At 48.3% G+C, this 14,097-nt stretch overlaps 1 protein-coding gene across 3 annotated transcripts; it reads left to right on the top strand.

Moving 5' to 3' along the window:
* The first annotated feature begins 1,892 nt into the window (after window positions 1-1,892).
* LOC100273722 (uncharacterized) lies at window positions 1,893-13,621 on the top strand. 3 transcript variants are annotated; one of them, NM_001360304.1, is made up of 7 exons: window positions 1,893-2,238; window positions 2,597-2,782; window positions 2,924-3,016; window positions 6,774-6,956; window positions 7,055-7,157; window positions 7,253-7,438; window positions 12,896-13,355. In NM_001360304.1, the coding sequence occupies exons 1-7, from the start codon at window positions 1,894-1,896 to the stop codon at window positions 13,222-13,224; spliced, it is 1,425 nt and encodes a 474-aa protein (NP_001347233.1). In that variant the 5' UTR covers window position 1,893; the 3' UTR covers window positions 13,225-13,355. The 3 variants fall into 3 exon arrangements, with proteins under 3 accessions (NP_001347233.1, NP_001141604.1, XP_035822665.1); NM_001148132.2 differs by having other exon boundaries at window positions 2,871-3,016; XM_035966772.1 differs by lacking the exons at window positions 1,893-2,238; window positions 2,597-2,782; window positions 2,924-3,016 and adding an exon at window positions 3,033-4,085 and having other exon boundaries at window positions 12,896-13,621.
* Window positions 13,622-14,097: the final 476 nt, after the last annotated feature.

Below are 14,097 nucleotides of genomic sequence, written 5' to 3'. Positions count from 1 at the left end.
GCCCACCTGCTACCCTTGCACAATATGTAGTAGTAGATAATTATCAATGAGATTCTTGAATTATATTTTTGGATGCAGGAAGTAATATTTAAAGAAGAGCCTTGCATGCAATTTCTTTTGTTTGAATAATGTTTTCAACTTAAATTCCCTTTTTATATGTGTGACATTTATTCTCCGTAATATTTTTCCATGGATCTGACTTGTGAGTCATTTTCATAAACCAACGCCAAAGATGAATTCGTGTTTCTTACTTGGAAACACCGAACAAACACCACTGGCAGGAGGCGCTCGCGTTGGCGTCGCTCATCGACAACAAGAAGAAGCTTGGCGACTGCCAGTTCGACCTCTGAAAGCAATCTTATGTGGCCGCATGCGTCGCTATGTTCGGCAAGCTCCGGCGCAGCCGCTGCTTGAACGCGATCCAGAGCGGCTGCACCGCGCTGCCCATCTTCAAACAGGGGACCTTATGGTCGTCGCCAACGCCGGCGACTCGGGTTGTTCTGGGCACCGTATCCGACGATGGCGCTGTCATGCCGTCCAGCTCATCATCCACCTGAAGCTCAACCTGCCACGTAAGTCGCTACTGACCGGCTATGAATTCTTGTACGCTAGGACAACGATCGTTGCTGACGTTGTGTGAGTGTCCTCAAATAAGATGTATGTAGATGAGTAGCACATCCAATGGTGCAAAAGCTAGGTGTACTACCTCGCTGATGAGCCCGAGATGCACTTCGTTTGGCAGCCCAGCCAAAAGTCATCGGTACTCGCCATGTCGTGCGCGTTCGACAAACAACTACTATATCAAGGATTGTGGTGTCATCTTGGCGCCAGAGATGACACAGAGGAGGACCGGCAGCAATGACCACTCACCATCGTCGGGGTAGCTTTTGTGTCGGCCTGCCTTTAATTCTCTTCGCAAACACATACACTTGCCTTTTTTTGTTTAAGCAAGCGTGTATGGTGGTGCATACCTGATGACTGACAATGTACGAGGGAACTTCTACAAGCAGGTGTGGCACATGCTCTTCAATGATGAGACCATACAAATCGTGACATATATCGAAGTCTGCATGATATTGATGGTTGCAATGTAGTAGTGAAACAACTAAATTAAAATAACAAAATTTATGTATGGCCAGGATTATAAATGGATTATGAAACATTTTCTTATAACAATATAAGACACATTTTGTATATAAGTTATCATGTTATTATATGTTTCCGTTGCAATGCACGAGCACTCACCTAGTATATTAATAAGCCACATAAAAGAAACAAGCGATAACTAATTTTAGTTTAAACTTTGTTATATAGATTTTATTTCAATTAGAACATATTTAATTAATAATATTATGAGACATATTTATAAGATATATTAATTTTAAGGCAGGTTTTAAAAATCCATAGGTTTGCGGATATGGGTAGTAGAAAAACAAACTAATGCACATGTACCCGTTGGTTTTCGTTTGAACCCATTAATAAATTTATGGGTAGAGAAATTTACCCAACATATACCCTAAGGGCTAGTTTAGGAACCTTAATTTTCGAAGGGATTTCTATTTTTCCATTGGAAAATACACTAATTTTCCTTGTGAAAATAGAAATATCTTATGTTTCATTTTTTCATGGGAAAATAGAAATCACTTATGGTTGATTTGGTGACAAGGGGATCACGGGGATCTAGGATCACCAAATCAGCTCTTAAGAAATTGGGTTCCCAAACTAGATCTAATAGAGAAAAATCCACCGGATTTTGGGTAGCGGGGACCGGATGCCTTCTCTACCCGTGATTGGAGGTCGCCCGGAGCTGAGGTCGGTCACGGTCTACGCGGACGGAAGGCGGGAAGAAACACGGTGGGCACCCAACGCGGAGAATTCACGACGGTCCTATATATGAGTATAATATATACAGCTACTTCCCACCCTCTCCCCCGCACCGTCGGCACCAAGATGACGACCCCGCCGCGCCGATCGCCGCCGCTCCGGGGAAGAGGCCATGCGGGACTTCGGGCTCTGGCGCCTATGGTCAACATCCACGAGCGCTCGCCTGTGCCCGCGTGCGTGCCGGCACACCCGGACCCTTCGTCGTCGATCTCCCCGGACGACTGGCGGCGTTTGGAGGGCGCAACGTTCTCTGTGATGTGCAAGATCCATCCCACCGTCTCCTCCCAGCACCTTCGCGCCAGGGTAATCGACTACGTCCAGCGCCTCTTCAGGCTCCACCATGACGGCTACCAGGTACTCTGCAGGCTACCGTCGTCCCTGCTTAGTACATGTATGCTAGTGTCGTTTTACTGTAACTCTGGTATGGCTACCAGGTACCCTGGTGCTTAGTACAGTTAATTAAAGGCTCTCGAGTTTTGTTTTCACTAGAGTGCTGAGTGTACATGTATGCTAGTGTCATTTTACTGTAACTCTGTGAGTGACCCTCCGTATTTTCGCTCATGTTATTTGACATGGAATGGAACAGCTGCATGTTTGGCTATGCTTATGCATCACACCGCCGTTACCCATTAGTATCTCTGTTTTGTGCTGCTATGTTAATGCCACATCAGACTGAAACAGGTACAAAGTTAACCTTTTGCCTGTGACATAGGTCATTTCATTTGGATCTGTTCCATTGAAGACATATCTTCCTGATGGAGATATCGACTTGACTTTATTGTGCGCTGCAATTTCTGATGAGAATCTGGAAAATGAAGTGTGCGCTATTCTAAAATCGGAAGAGCAGAGGAAAGATTCTGAATTTGAAGTCAAGGATGTCAAGTATGTACCTGCTGAGGTACTTCAGTCTTCCACGCGACTCTTTTTTTCCCCTTTTCATATCCATATTGCCCTTTGAGTCTTGTTTTGAATATATATGGTGGCAGGTCAAGCTTGTGAAGGTACCATATTCTAAAATCGTAGATCTTTATGGTGGCAGGTCAAGCTTGTGAAGTGCAAGGTGCAAAACATTGCTGTAGACATCTCAGTTAATCAGATTGGTGGACCCAATAAAGTTTATTTTCTAGAGAAGGTAATTGTTTTTTTTCTCGAACGCGCAGGAGAACTACGCATCATTATATTGAAAGAGAGAAAGGTCCGAAATGGACCAAAGTACAATACCACAACAGGCAAAAAATAAAAAGGAAAAACAGTACAGCCTCATGCACTAGGAATAGCCCTGACCCTAGCAAATGCAGCCAGAAGTCCGAGACTCTCGAGCTGCTTCGCACCAACCATACACCAGCACTCCACCTCATCCAAGAAAAGCCTCTGAATGGTGCTCAATAAAGGATTGACACCATCAAATACCGCCTTATTGCGATGCAGCCATAAACACCAGGCCCCCAGGATAATGAGACTATGAATACCTTTTCTGATTTGTTTGGGAACTCTCCTTTGCACCTTGTCCCACCAATCCACAAAAGAGCCCGCCTCTCTAGTAGGCGTAAGATGGCCCATCCTCAAAGCTGAAAATATAATATGCCAAAATTGTCTAGCAAAACTGCATGAGCACAAGAGGTGCAAGATAGTTTCCTGCTCTTGATCACATAATGGACAAACCACCGGGTGCGGTAGTCCTTTCCTCTGAAGTCTATCCACAGTCCAACATTTATTCCTTATTGCCAGCCAAACAAAAAATTTGCATTTGGGGGGTGCCCACGACTTCCACACCCATTTCCATGGCTGGAAAGAAATAGCTCCCATAAAAAACGCCGAATAACAAGATTTTGAGGAGAATACTCCAGAGCTCGAGTGCACCCACACATGTCTGTCCTCCTCCTGATTAAGCACCACTCCACTTAAAGCATCCCACAGCTACAAATACTGCTGTAGACCAATCAAAGATAAAAGATTCGCGATATCGCAAACCCATTGCCAATTATGCAACGCCTGAGCAACGGTTCTCGAATTAAATGGCCTGCTACTCACCATACGTACAACTTCAGGGGCAAAATCTTGTATCCTCTGCCCATTCAACCATCTGTCCGACCAGAAAAAAGTATTGGTCCCATTCCCAACAACAGAGACCATCGAAGATTTAAAAAATTGTCTAACTTGTTGCTGCAAGGGGATACTCAAACCAAACCACGATGGAGAAGGTAATTGTTATTGTAAGATTGTGGAGTGCTTGTTGTATTGCATAGGAGATGGATACATATATATAGACCCAGGGTAAACCCTAACCCTAATGGATCGGCAACCCAACATTGGTACTAGCCCATGTACGGATACATATATGAACACACACTCTAACACCCCTGTAGTCGCAACAGGAGCACCACAATTGATGAGACTGGAGCAGAAGCCGAAGATAGGAGCCGACGGGTTGAAATCCCCTCGCAGTTGCAGCTGTGTCGTGAGGGTGCGAGTGGTGCGGATGGAGTAGAGACCGGTGTGCACTCATGTAGATGATAGCACCTGGATGCCGAGGTAGCCGAAGTCGAGGTGGTCGTGGTCGGGAGACAGGCAGCGGTGGCCGCGTTCTTAGGAGGGGTTGACGTTTGAGCGTCAACGATCGGTAGGGCGACGTAACAAAAAGAAGAGTAGCATCAGACTGAGGACCTTCTTGCTTCTTATGTTGTTCGGTCTTCGAGGAGCCCCGCTAGGGAGGCTGGCGGCAGCACACGCGTTTGCGTCGGTCAGGGTGGCCACGCTCGCCAAAGGAACAGAAGGGGGTAGGCATCCGACCGGGAAGGCCACGACAGCGACGGATCCAGCCATGAAGACGCGATTCGGTCAAAGGGACGTCGGATCTAGTCAGGAAGGTCACGACGGTGGTGGATCCGGTTGGGAAAGCCGATGTAGTGATGAATCCAGTTGTGGCGGCAACGAAGAAGGGGTGGGCGGCGGGTCAGGTCCAGCTGGCAGGAGCCTGCCCCGGGCCTAGCAAGGGGGTTTGACATCGGCGACGGGAGAGGCTTAAAGGTTGGCGTTGATGGGCATCGGCGCGGGCACGGAGTAGGTAGCCGACACCATGATGGGGGGGTTGCGCCCAGAAAAGGAGAGGCGCTGGCCGGCGAAGGAGCCGTAGAGGCGCTCATGGCGGTCGGTCAGGGGAGATCCGGGCGACGCCGGCGCGGATCCAGACTGCATACGCGCCCGCGAGGTAGCGGCAATCTGCCGGCATGTCCGAGAGGCAGCGGTAGCCTGCCTGCATGTCCGCGCGGTGGCGCAGCAGCCGGCATGCCCACAGAGCAGCGTGCGGGGTGTGGATGAAGGGGCCTGCGCCGGAGAAGGGGGGTCGTGGACGCACCGCACGCCAACTTGCGCGTCGGCAGCTCGGGCCTGAACGCCTGCTCGTCGGCGGCGGCCCGCGCCCGCGTGCTCGCTTGTGGTGGCGCCAGAGCACACCAGCGCGGAGGAGGCGCAGATCCGGCGGCTGGAGCAGCAGCAGGACGCGGCGGCGGATGGAGGAGCAGCGCGGGGAGGGGGCTCGAGGGTGGGGCGGACGTCCGCCGCCGCGCCCGACGCGATGGCCACACAGGGAGAGGTCCGGGCGTCCTCCACGCTGAAGCAGCTGGGGCACGAAGCCATGGCGCAGTGAAGAGCAGGGGTGGCGGGGGTGGCCGGGACCACACCTAGAGTGGAAGCCCGACAGAGATCTGCTGGTGGCCATGGAGGTGGCGGCCTTAGCAAGGTGGTAGGGAGGGTTGTGGCCAGGTGGAGGACGGTGGCGGCTGAAGGTAGGAGAACATGGGTGTCGTCCCTAGGAGGGTAAGATGAGTCTCCCAAGGATGGCGGCGCAGAAGCTATTGCCGATGGTTGGAAGAGGAAGACGACGACGTTGAGGGTCATGGTCGCGCGCCTGGGAGAGGTGGGGCGGTGCTTCCATGCAGCGATGGGAGGTGGAGGGGAGGGGCGGTGCCTGGCGGCTGGGAAGGGAGCCGCCCCCGGGAGGGAAGGATGAGCCTCCCGAGGCGGCGGTGCAGAAGTCGGTGGCGGCCAGACCTAGACAGGCGTCTGGCGGCGGATGTGGGGTCATGGAGAAAACCCTAACCTAGCTGATACCATGTAAGATTGTGGAGTGTTTGTTGTATTGCATAGGAGATGGATACATATATGACCCAGGGTAAACCCTAACCTAATGGACCGACAGCCCAACAGTAGTGCCAGCCCGTGTACGGATACATATAGGAACACACACTCTAACTGTTATGAACCTAGATTATAGGGGTAAGGTGGTGTTTGTTTGGGATTATAATCTGCCCAGATTATATAATCCAACAAGCGATGGGAGGTGGAGGGGAGGCTTAGGGAGGACTGTGGCCGGTCCAACATTTAGTTCAAAATTTGTTGGATTATATATTCAGGACAGATTATAGTCCCAAACAAACACCCCTTAAGCCTCTCCATGGGCGGAGGTCAAGCTTGTAAGAAGACTATGACTATTGGGGGACATGGGATTAATTCTTCGTTGCTTAACTGAAAGGGATACAATCCCATCAGTATGTAGATGAGAAGACAGAGGAGAGCTAACCCTTAAGAGACTAATCTCCAGAACTAAGGAACTAACTTGATCTAACAATCTCTTTCCTTATCCTTATCTCTTGCCATGAGCAATGGGTGGGCTGGTCCTCCAGCCACCCATAGCAGTAATATTTCAGATGTTGCTAATTGCTAAAATGTGGAGTTGTGGTTTTTCCGTCCTTAAACCTCAGATCTGACACATTACTTTAAAATGTTTCCTTGCCTACTTGATGTAGGATTTAAGAAGGTTAATTCCTCTTTTGGAGTTCATATGTCATCCTGCACAGTGTTAATCATATTGGTTATCAATGTGTCTGTAGGTTGATCAAAACTTGGGGAAAAATAACTTGTTGAGGAGAAGCATAATGCTTATCAAACATTGGTGTTATTATGAAAGCTGCATTCTTGGTGCTCAACGTGGTTTGGTTTCCACTTATGCTTTGGAGACATTAGTGCTGTACATTTTCCATGTCTTCCACAAGTCTCTGGATGGTCCATTGGCTGTAAGTTATGCCTTAAATCTTGCTTCTTCTTCATCTTGCCATATTATATTAATGCCCTTCCTAAGTGTGCGATGACTAGTCCATCTGCCCTTGTGCAGGTTCTCTATAGGTTTCTTGACTACTATAGCAAATTTGATTGGGATAACAAGGGGATCAGCTTGTTTGGTCCTATTTCACTATCTTCACTACCCGAGCTAGTCAGTAAGTGAAAGTGAATGAACTGTTGATTGTGCTGTATGTTGGTGTTCTGTCTGCGGTTGAAACTATTGGTCATTGGCATGGCTTTTCTTGAACAGCCGAGCCACCATATACTCGTGATGATGGTTTTCTCTCACGGGAGGCGTTTCTCAAAGACTGTGCTAAGGCTTTTAGTGTCCCCCCAATAAACTCTGAGGAAAATCCGCAAGTATTCTCCAAAAAGTTTGTGAATATAGTTGACCCATTGAAGCAGAGTAACAATCTTGGACGCAGTATCAGCAAAGGTATGTTTTTTTTTCTTTTTGCCTCTTGATGATCAATTATGGTAGTAGGAATATATCATTTGTTCCTGAATTTTCTCTTGTCGGTGATAGGGTTGGTTTGCAATTTGGGTTCGAACATGATACTGATTCCTTTGTGTGTGTGTGTGTGTGTTTTATAAATTTGTGAGTATTTATGTATTTTATTTGACTTACAGGAACAATTTTCTTGTCCAATACAGCTGCTTCTTGTTGTAGATTCTTTTGTGGGAAGGCATTATGCTAGGCGCCAGATTTAGTTTGTTAAGAAGTACTAAAAGTTAGGCAATAATTAAGGAGGCTTATCCTCCCGGGAGAGTTATCTTATCCCCTAGAAAATCTGTAATATGGTTAGGCACCTAAGCTATAAAGGTGGCCTTAGATTGTACTAGGAGATTATCAAAGAAGTTGTGCCTGTGGGTGCGGCTGCTTGATCACCCTGGCAGAACCTACGCCATCTGGTGATCTTAGCTCCCAGCCGCCACACAGGATACCCTATTCCCTGCGTTCTTCTACTCAATCCACCTTAATATCCCACCCTTCGTGGTGCACTCCTCCCCGCCCTGCGCATCGCAGCCGGGTTCACAACAATTTGGTATCGGATTCCAAAGCTGCAGCGACATCCATGTCCGGCAGCGACGAAGATCCTGGGAAGATGACTGACTCCGAGAAGCTGGACCGTATTCTGGGACAGCTGGCCACAATGAACAACCGCCTGGACGCCCACGCTCAACGGCTCGCTCTCCTAGAACAGGAACCTGTTCAGCCGACAGGATCACCGCTAGCGCCACCTCTGGCCGCGGCTACCCTGTCCACGGGTCCTGCCCTGGAGAGTCACGCAGGTGCAGAGCTTCCCAGTTCTGGCGCTTACAATGGCGGATTTGGCGGTGGTCGCCGAGCTCCACTGCACAGCAGCCACCGTGATCGCTATGAAGACGGTGGACCACGGCGACCAAATTTTACCTTTCCACACTTTGACGGTGAAGCTGACCCCTTGCCTTGGATCAACAAATGCGACACATATTTTCGCGGCATGGGCGTTCATCAAGATGAGCGGGTTTGGCAGGCATCCTTGCACTTGGAAGGCGTCGCAGCGGAGTGGTTTTATGCCCTGGAGCGTGACATTGGTGGCGTACTCACTTGGTCAAGGTTTATAGAATTTCTCCAGATGCGTTTTGGGCCACCACTCCGTTTCAATGGCATGGCTGACTTGAAAGCATTACAGCGCACCGGCACCGTCGAAGACTACACTCGACAGTTTTTAACAATCCTGTGCCGCTATGATGACATGACTCATCGGCAGCAGACCAACATGTACACAGCAGGATTGGGGGAGCCCCTGCGCACTGATGTGGAGATGGAGATGCCAGAGACACTTCAACGGGCAATGCATTTGGCCCGAGTGTATGAAAGACGTCTGCTGCTATCTGCCAGCTCCAACACCACCTCATATCAGGCACCAGCAACGCCATCCAAATCCCCAACAACTGCAGCAGCACGACCAACATCATCGGCCTCCAGCAGGCCTCGCTTCCGGCGTCTATCTCCTGAGGAGATTGCTGCTAAGCGAGCCAATGGTGAATGTTACCATTGCAAAGAGAAATATTCTCCTGATCACAAGTGTACTGCTCGCGGCGTGTTCCTGCTAGAACTGGAGGAAGATGACACCACCACAGAAACTGGCTCACCAGAAGACTTGGGTATTTCACTGCAGGCTATGACCGGGATAGGAGTCGCTGACACCCTCAGACTTCCGGTCAGCATCAATGGCATCACACTCACTGCATTGGTTGATTCAGGTTCCACCCACACTTTTCTTTGTGACGCTGCAGTATCGCGCCTAGGCTTACAAGTGGTTCCTCAACCCGGTCTCTCAGTAAAAGTGGCCAATGGCGAGCGCATATCCAGCAGGGGCAGGGTCACTACCACACTCACCATCGGCACTGAGGATTTCCCCACAACATGCTACTCCTTACCATTGGACGGCTTCGATCTAGTTCTGGGGGTTGAGTGGTTGCGGTCTTTAGGACCCGTCATATGTAATTTTGACAACCACACTATGGCATTTTGGCGCCAAGGACGGCTGATCCGCTTGACAGGCATGGGGGACCCGATTCTCTGCAGCACAACCATTGACAAAAGCCGAGAATGCATGGAGGAACTTCTACAATCATTTGCTGCTTTGTTTGAAGAACCACACGGTCTGCCGCCTTCGCGTCGCCATGATCATCATATTCGGTTACTGTCTGGAACAGAACCGGTGGCAGTGCGACCGTACAGATACCCCCAACTTCTGAAGGATGAAATCGAGAGGCAGTGTGACCAAATGTTGCAGCAGGGGATCATTCGTGAGTGCACATCAGCATTTTCATCGCCCGTCTTGTTGGTAAAGAAGGCAGACAATACATGGCGGTTTTGTATAGACTATCGTGAGTTGAATGCAAAAACAGTAAAAGACAAGTTTCCAATCCCAGTGGTTGATGAACTTCTAGATGAGCTACGGGGTTCATGCTTCTTCACCAAGCTTGATCTTCGCAGTGGATATCATCAAGTTCGAATGCATCCCAGCGACATCCACAAGACAGCTTTCTGAACACATTGTGGTCATTTCGAGTTTCTTGTAATGCCATTCGGCCTTACCAATGCACCATCCACTTTCCAAGCTCTCATGAATGACATCTTGAAGCCCTTCATCCGAAAGTTCACACTGGTTTTCTTCGACGACATCTTGATATATAGTTTGTCCTGGACAGACCACCTGAGGCATGTAAAGCAGGTGTTCCAGCTGCTGAGTGACAACAAGCTGGTTCTCAAGCGTTCCAAATGCTCCTTCGGTGAACCGGCAGTGTCATATCTTGGACATATTGTATCAGCACAGGGGGTCGCTATGGATCCATCTAAAGTGGATGCAGTGGAGTCGTGGCCAATACCACGTACACTCAGAGCTCTCCGCGGTTTTCTTGGTCTTACAGGATATTATCGCAAGTTCATAGCTGGTTATGGGTCTGTTGCAAGCCCTCTCACTGCTCTTCTAAAAAGGGATGCCTTCCAATGGACAGATGAGGCAGCAGAGGCTTTTTGCCAGCTGAAACAATCACTATTAACAGCACCACTTCTTCAGTTACCCGATTTCACCAAAAGATTCTTCATTGACTGTGATGCGTCGGGCTCAGGATTTGGGGCAGTTCTACACCAAGGGGATGGAGCCATAGCATTTTTCAGCAGGCCTGTGTCTCGCCATCATCAGAAACTGCCAGCCTATGAGAGGGAATTGATTGGGTTGGTCAAAGCAGTTCGGCATTGGAGACCATATGTATGGGGTCGACCATTCACAGTCCGGACTGACCATTATAGCTTGAAGTTCCTGCTCGATCAACGATTGTCAACGATTCCTCAACACACGTGGGTCAGCAAGCTTTTTGGATATGACATCACGGTGGAATACCGGCCAGGCAAACTCAATGGCGCAGCAGATGCGCTGTCCCGTCGGGATGAGGATATGGGAACTATGTACACCATCTCCTCGCCTTCCTTTGATTTATTTGCTACTTTAAAGGCAGAAGCTGAAACTGATTCACAGGTGGCTGCAATCTGCAAGCAGTTGGCTGATGGCACTGCTAGTCCGGGTTGGACTACAACGGATGGTCTGCTACGGTTCAAGGGCAAAGTATTCATTCCAGAGGCGTCGTCATTATGGTCTGTACTTCTTGCCCAAGCTCATGAATCTGGTCATGAAGGCGTGCAAAAGACAATTCACAGGTGGAGAACATCTTTTTACAGTCCAAAAGCACTCCACCGGGTACGTGAGTTCGTGCGCAGTTGTGCAGTTTGCCAACGCAACAAGACTCAGCACCTTCATCCAGCTGGTTTGCTGCAACCCTTGCCCATTCCTTCTATGGTTTGGGCTGACATATCAATGGACTTCATTGAGGGCTTTCCAAAGGTTGGTGGCAAGTCAGTAGTGCTGACAGTTGTAGACCGATTCTCAAAGTATGGCCATTTTATTGCCTTGGGCCACCCCTACACGGCAGTCTCAGTGGCGAAGGCTTTCTTCGATGATATTGTCAAACTCCATGGTCTACCATGTTCCATTGTAAGTGATCGGGACACAGTTTTCACTAGCCAGTTTTGGACTGAACTGTTTCACATGGCTGGGGTTAAGTTACAGATGAGCTCAGCCTTTCACCCACAATCAGATGGTCAATCAGAAGTGGTGAACCGGATTATAACTATGTACCTCCGCTGTCTCGCTGGGGATCGGCCTAAATCGTGGTTGAAGTGGCTTCCATGGGCTGAATATTGCTATAATTCATCATATCAGTCGGCTCTAAAGTGCTCGCCATTCAAAGTAGTGTATGGCAGGGACCCTCCTCCTATGGTTTCCTACCAGCCAGGGAACTCCAAGGTAGCAGCCGTTGATGTCCAGCTGCAGGACAGAGATGCATTTCTTGAGGAAATCAAAGCACGTCTAGTGCAAGCTCAAGTCACTATGAAAAGCTACCAGGATCAGCGTCGCAGAGAAGTGGAATTCAGTGTGGGAGATTGGGTCTGGCTACGGCTACAACAACGAACGGCTGTAGGGGTCACTACGGCTTCTCCCTCCAAGTTGGGACCAAAATTTTATGGTCCATATCAAATCACACAAAAGATAGGGGAGGTGTCCTACAAGCTGGAACTACCACCAAATGCACGCATTCATGACGTTTTCCATGTTGCTCTCCTGAAGAAGTTCGAAGGCACCGTGCCAACACAGTTGGTTCCCTTACCACCCTTGTTACATGGGCGGGTTATTCCATCGCCTGAGAAGGTCCTCCGAGCAAGGCTGAATAGAGGAGTCTGGGAGCTGCTGGTAAAATGGGTAGGGCGCTCAGAAGCAGATACGTCATGGGAAGAAGTTGAGGCATTTAAACGCCAATATCCACATGTGGCGCTCGCGGACGAGCTGTTTGTTGGGGAGGGGGGAAGTGTTGTAGATTCTTTTGTGGGAAGGCATTATGCTAGGCGCCAGATTTAGTTTGTTAAGAAGTACTAAAAGTTAGGCAATAATTAAGGAGGCTTATCCTCCCGGGAGAGTTATCTTATCCCCTAGAAAATCTGTAATATGGTTAGGCACCTAAGCTATAAAGGTGGCCTTAGATTGTACTAGGAGATTATCAAAGAAGTTGTGCCTGTGGGTGCGGCTGCTTGATCACCCTGGCAGAACCTACGCCATCTGGTGATCTTAGCTCCCAGCCGCCACACAGGATACCCTATTCCCTGCGTTCTTCTACTCAATCCACCTTAATATCCCACCCTTCGTGGTGCACTCCTCCCCGCCCTGCGCATCGCAGCCGGGTTCACAACACTTCTGTGCATCGATTGCTGAATTACTGTTTTCCTTACTCGTCGCGCTGCTTCACTCAGATGACGATATATAGCTTAACTGAACTGTTCCATGCGCAGGAAACCTTGGCCGGATACGCAAGGAATTCTATTTTGGTGCTTGCAAGCTCGGCAAGATTCTTCAGGCGCCCGCGTGTTTCTCTGCCAACGAAATCAACCGGTTTTTCAGGAACACATTAAGCAGGGCAGATGTTCCGGTGAGCTCTCCTGATGATGTTCTACAGGCCGCTAGTGTTTCTGCGTCACCGGGCAACAAGGGCGTGGAAGGAGTCAGCAAGGGCAGTTCACCCAACAACTCGTGTGACGTTCTGTGCAATCAGTTCGGTTACATTAAAATCTCAGATTCCAACAATGCGCTGCAGAATCTGGTCGTGGACAGGCCCGCTTAGGCTGTACCTGCACATGGTCATAGAACCTCCAGCAGCTTACTCATCTTACTTTCTACCATATTTTTTTTAAAAAAAACTTCCACATTATAAAGAATACAGTCTATGGTATAAAATAATGTTTTACATGGCTGTATACACGGACCGCTGATCATAGCCTAAGTCGTTGTCGTTGGTGGCCACAACAACTGTGAATGGTGTGTATAAAAGGATGGGCCAACAAATTACGAGATTAATTGTGCATAAGGTTAGCTCATTGCGAAGCTAGGCACATAAATTTTCTTTTGTTAATATGTATATTTATGTTCTTCGTAAGGAAATGTCTAGATCAAGAAAATGTGGCCCATGGATAATATTTTATATTGTAATAGACGTGATTGACAAAGACTTTCACCATATATTTTGGTTTCCTATATACGAAAATGATGCACATACTCGAATCATAACTCGTTGTGTGGTAAGACAGGTCAAGCAACACTGGCAACTTATTTTGTTCACTTTATTATACATGGAAAAAAATATAGACTCTACACAGTCCATTGATAACAATCAGTGTTCACCAATTAATGTTTACTGTAGCATCATATGAGCGAATCATCGACTAATTAGGCTTAATAAACATGTATTACTCTTCGGATTTCATCAACGGACCGTTATCTATACGAGTTTAAACATACATTCCACATTCTTAACATAGAAAGGAATTGAACAATACACCACACAATAAAATAGAACAACTAAACAGACGCGTGGTGCATGGCTCGCATCTACGACTATGCGAGAAAAGAAACTATGATGGTCGAAACTACAGTCGTGCCTTCAATTTTACACTGCGAAAAAGTTGACTTTTGGGCAAAAAAATATATAATTGGATTG

This window comes from Zea mays, chromosome 4 (genome assembly GCF_902167145.1).
Source record: "Zea mays cultivar B73 chromosome 4, Zm-B73-REFERENCE-NAM-5.0, whole genome shotgun sequence".
Taxonomy (NCBI): Eukaryota; Viridiplantae; Streptophyta; class Magnoliopsida; order Poales; family Poaceae; genus Zea; species Zea mays.
This window is presented reverse-complemented; position numbering and strand designations above follow the sequence as displayed.

What these genes read in the sequence shown, in the direction of transcription:
- LOC100273722 (NM_001360304.1), top strand. Translation starts at nt 1,894, where the DNA reads ATGAGTATAATATATACAGCTACTTCCCACCCTCTCCCCCGCACCGTC. An exon ending in CTCTGGATGGTCCATTGGCT is followed by an intron (nt 6,957 to 7,054) that starts GTAAGTTATGCC and finishes GCCCTTGTGCAG; the next exon opens with GTTCTCTATAGGTTTCTTGA. An exon ending in TTCACTACCCGAGCTAGTCA is followed by an intron (nt 7,158 to 7,252) that starts GTAAGTGAAAGT and finishes TTTCTTGAACAG; the next exon opens with CCGAGCCACCATATACTCGT.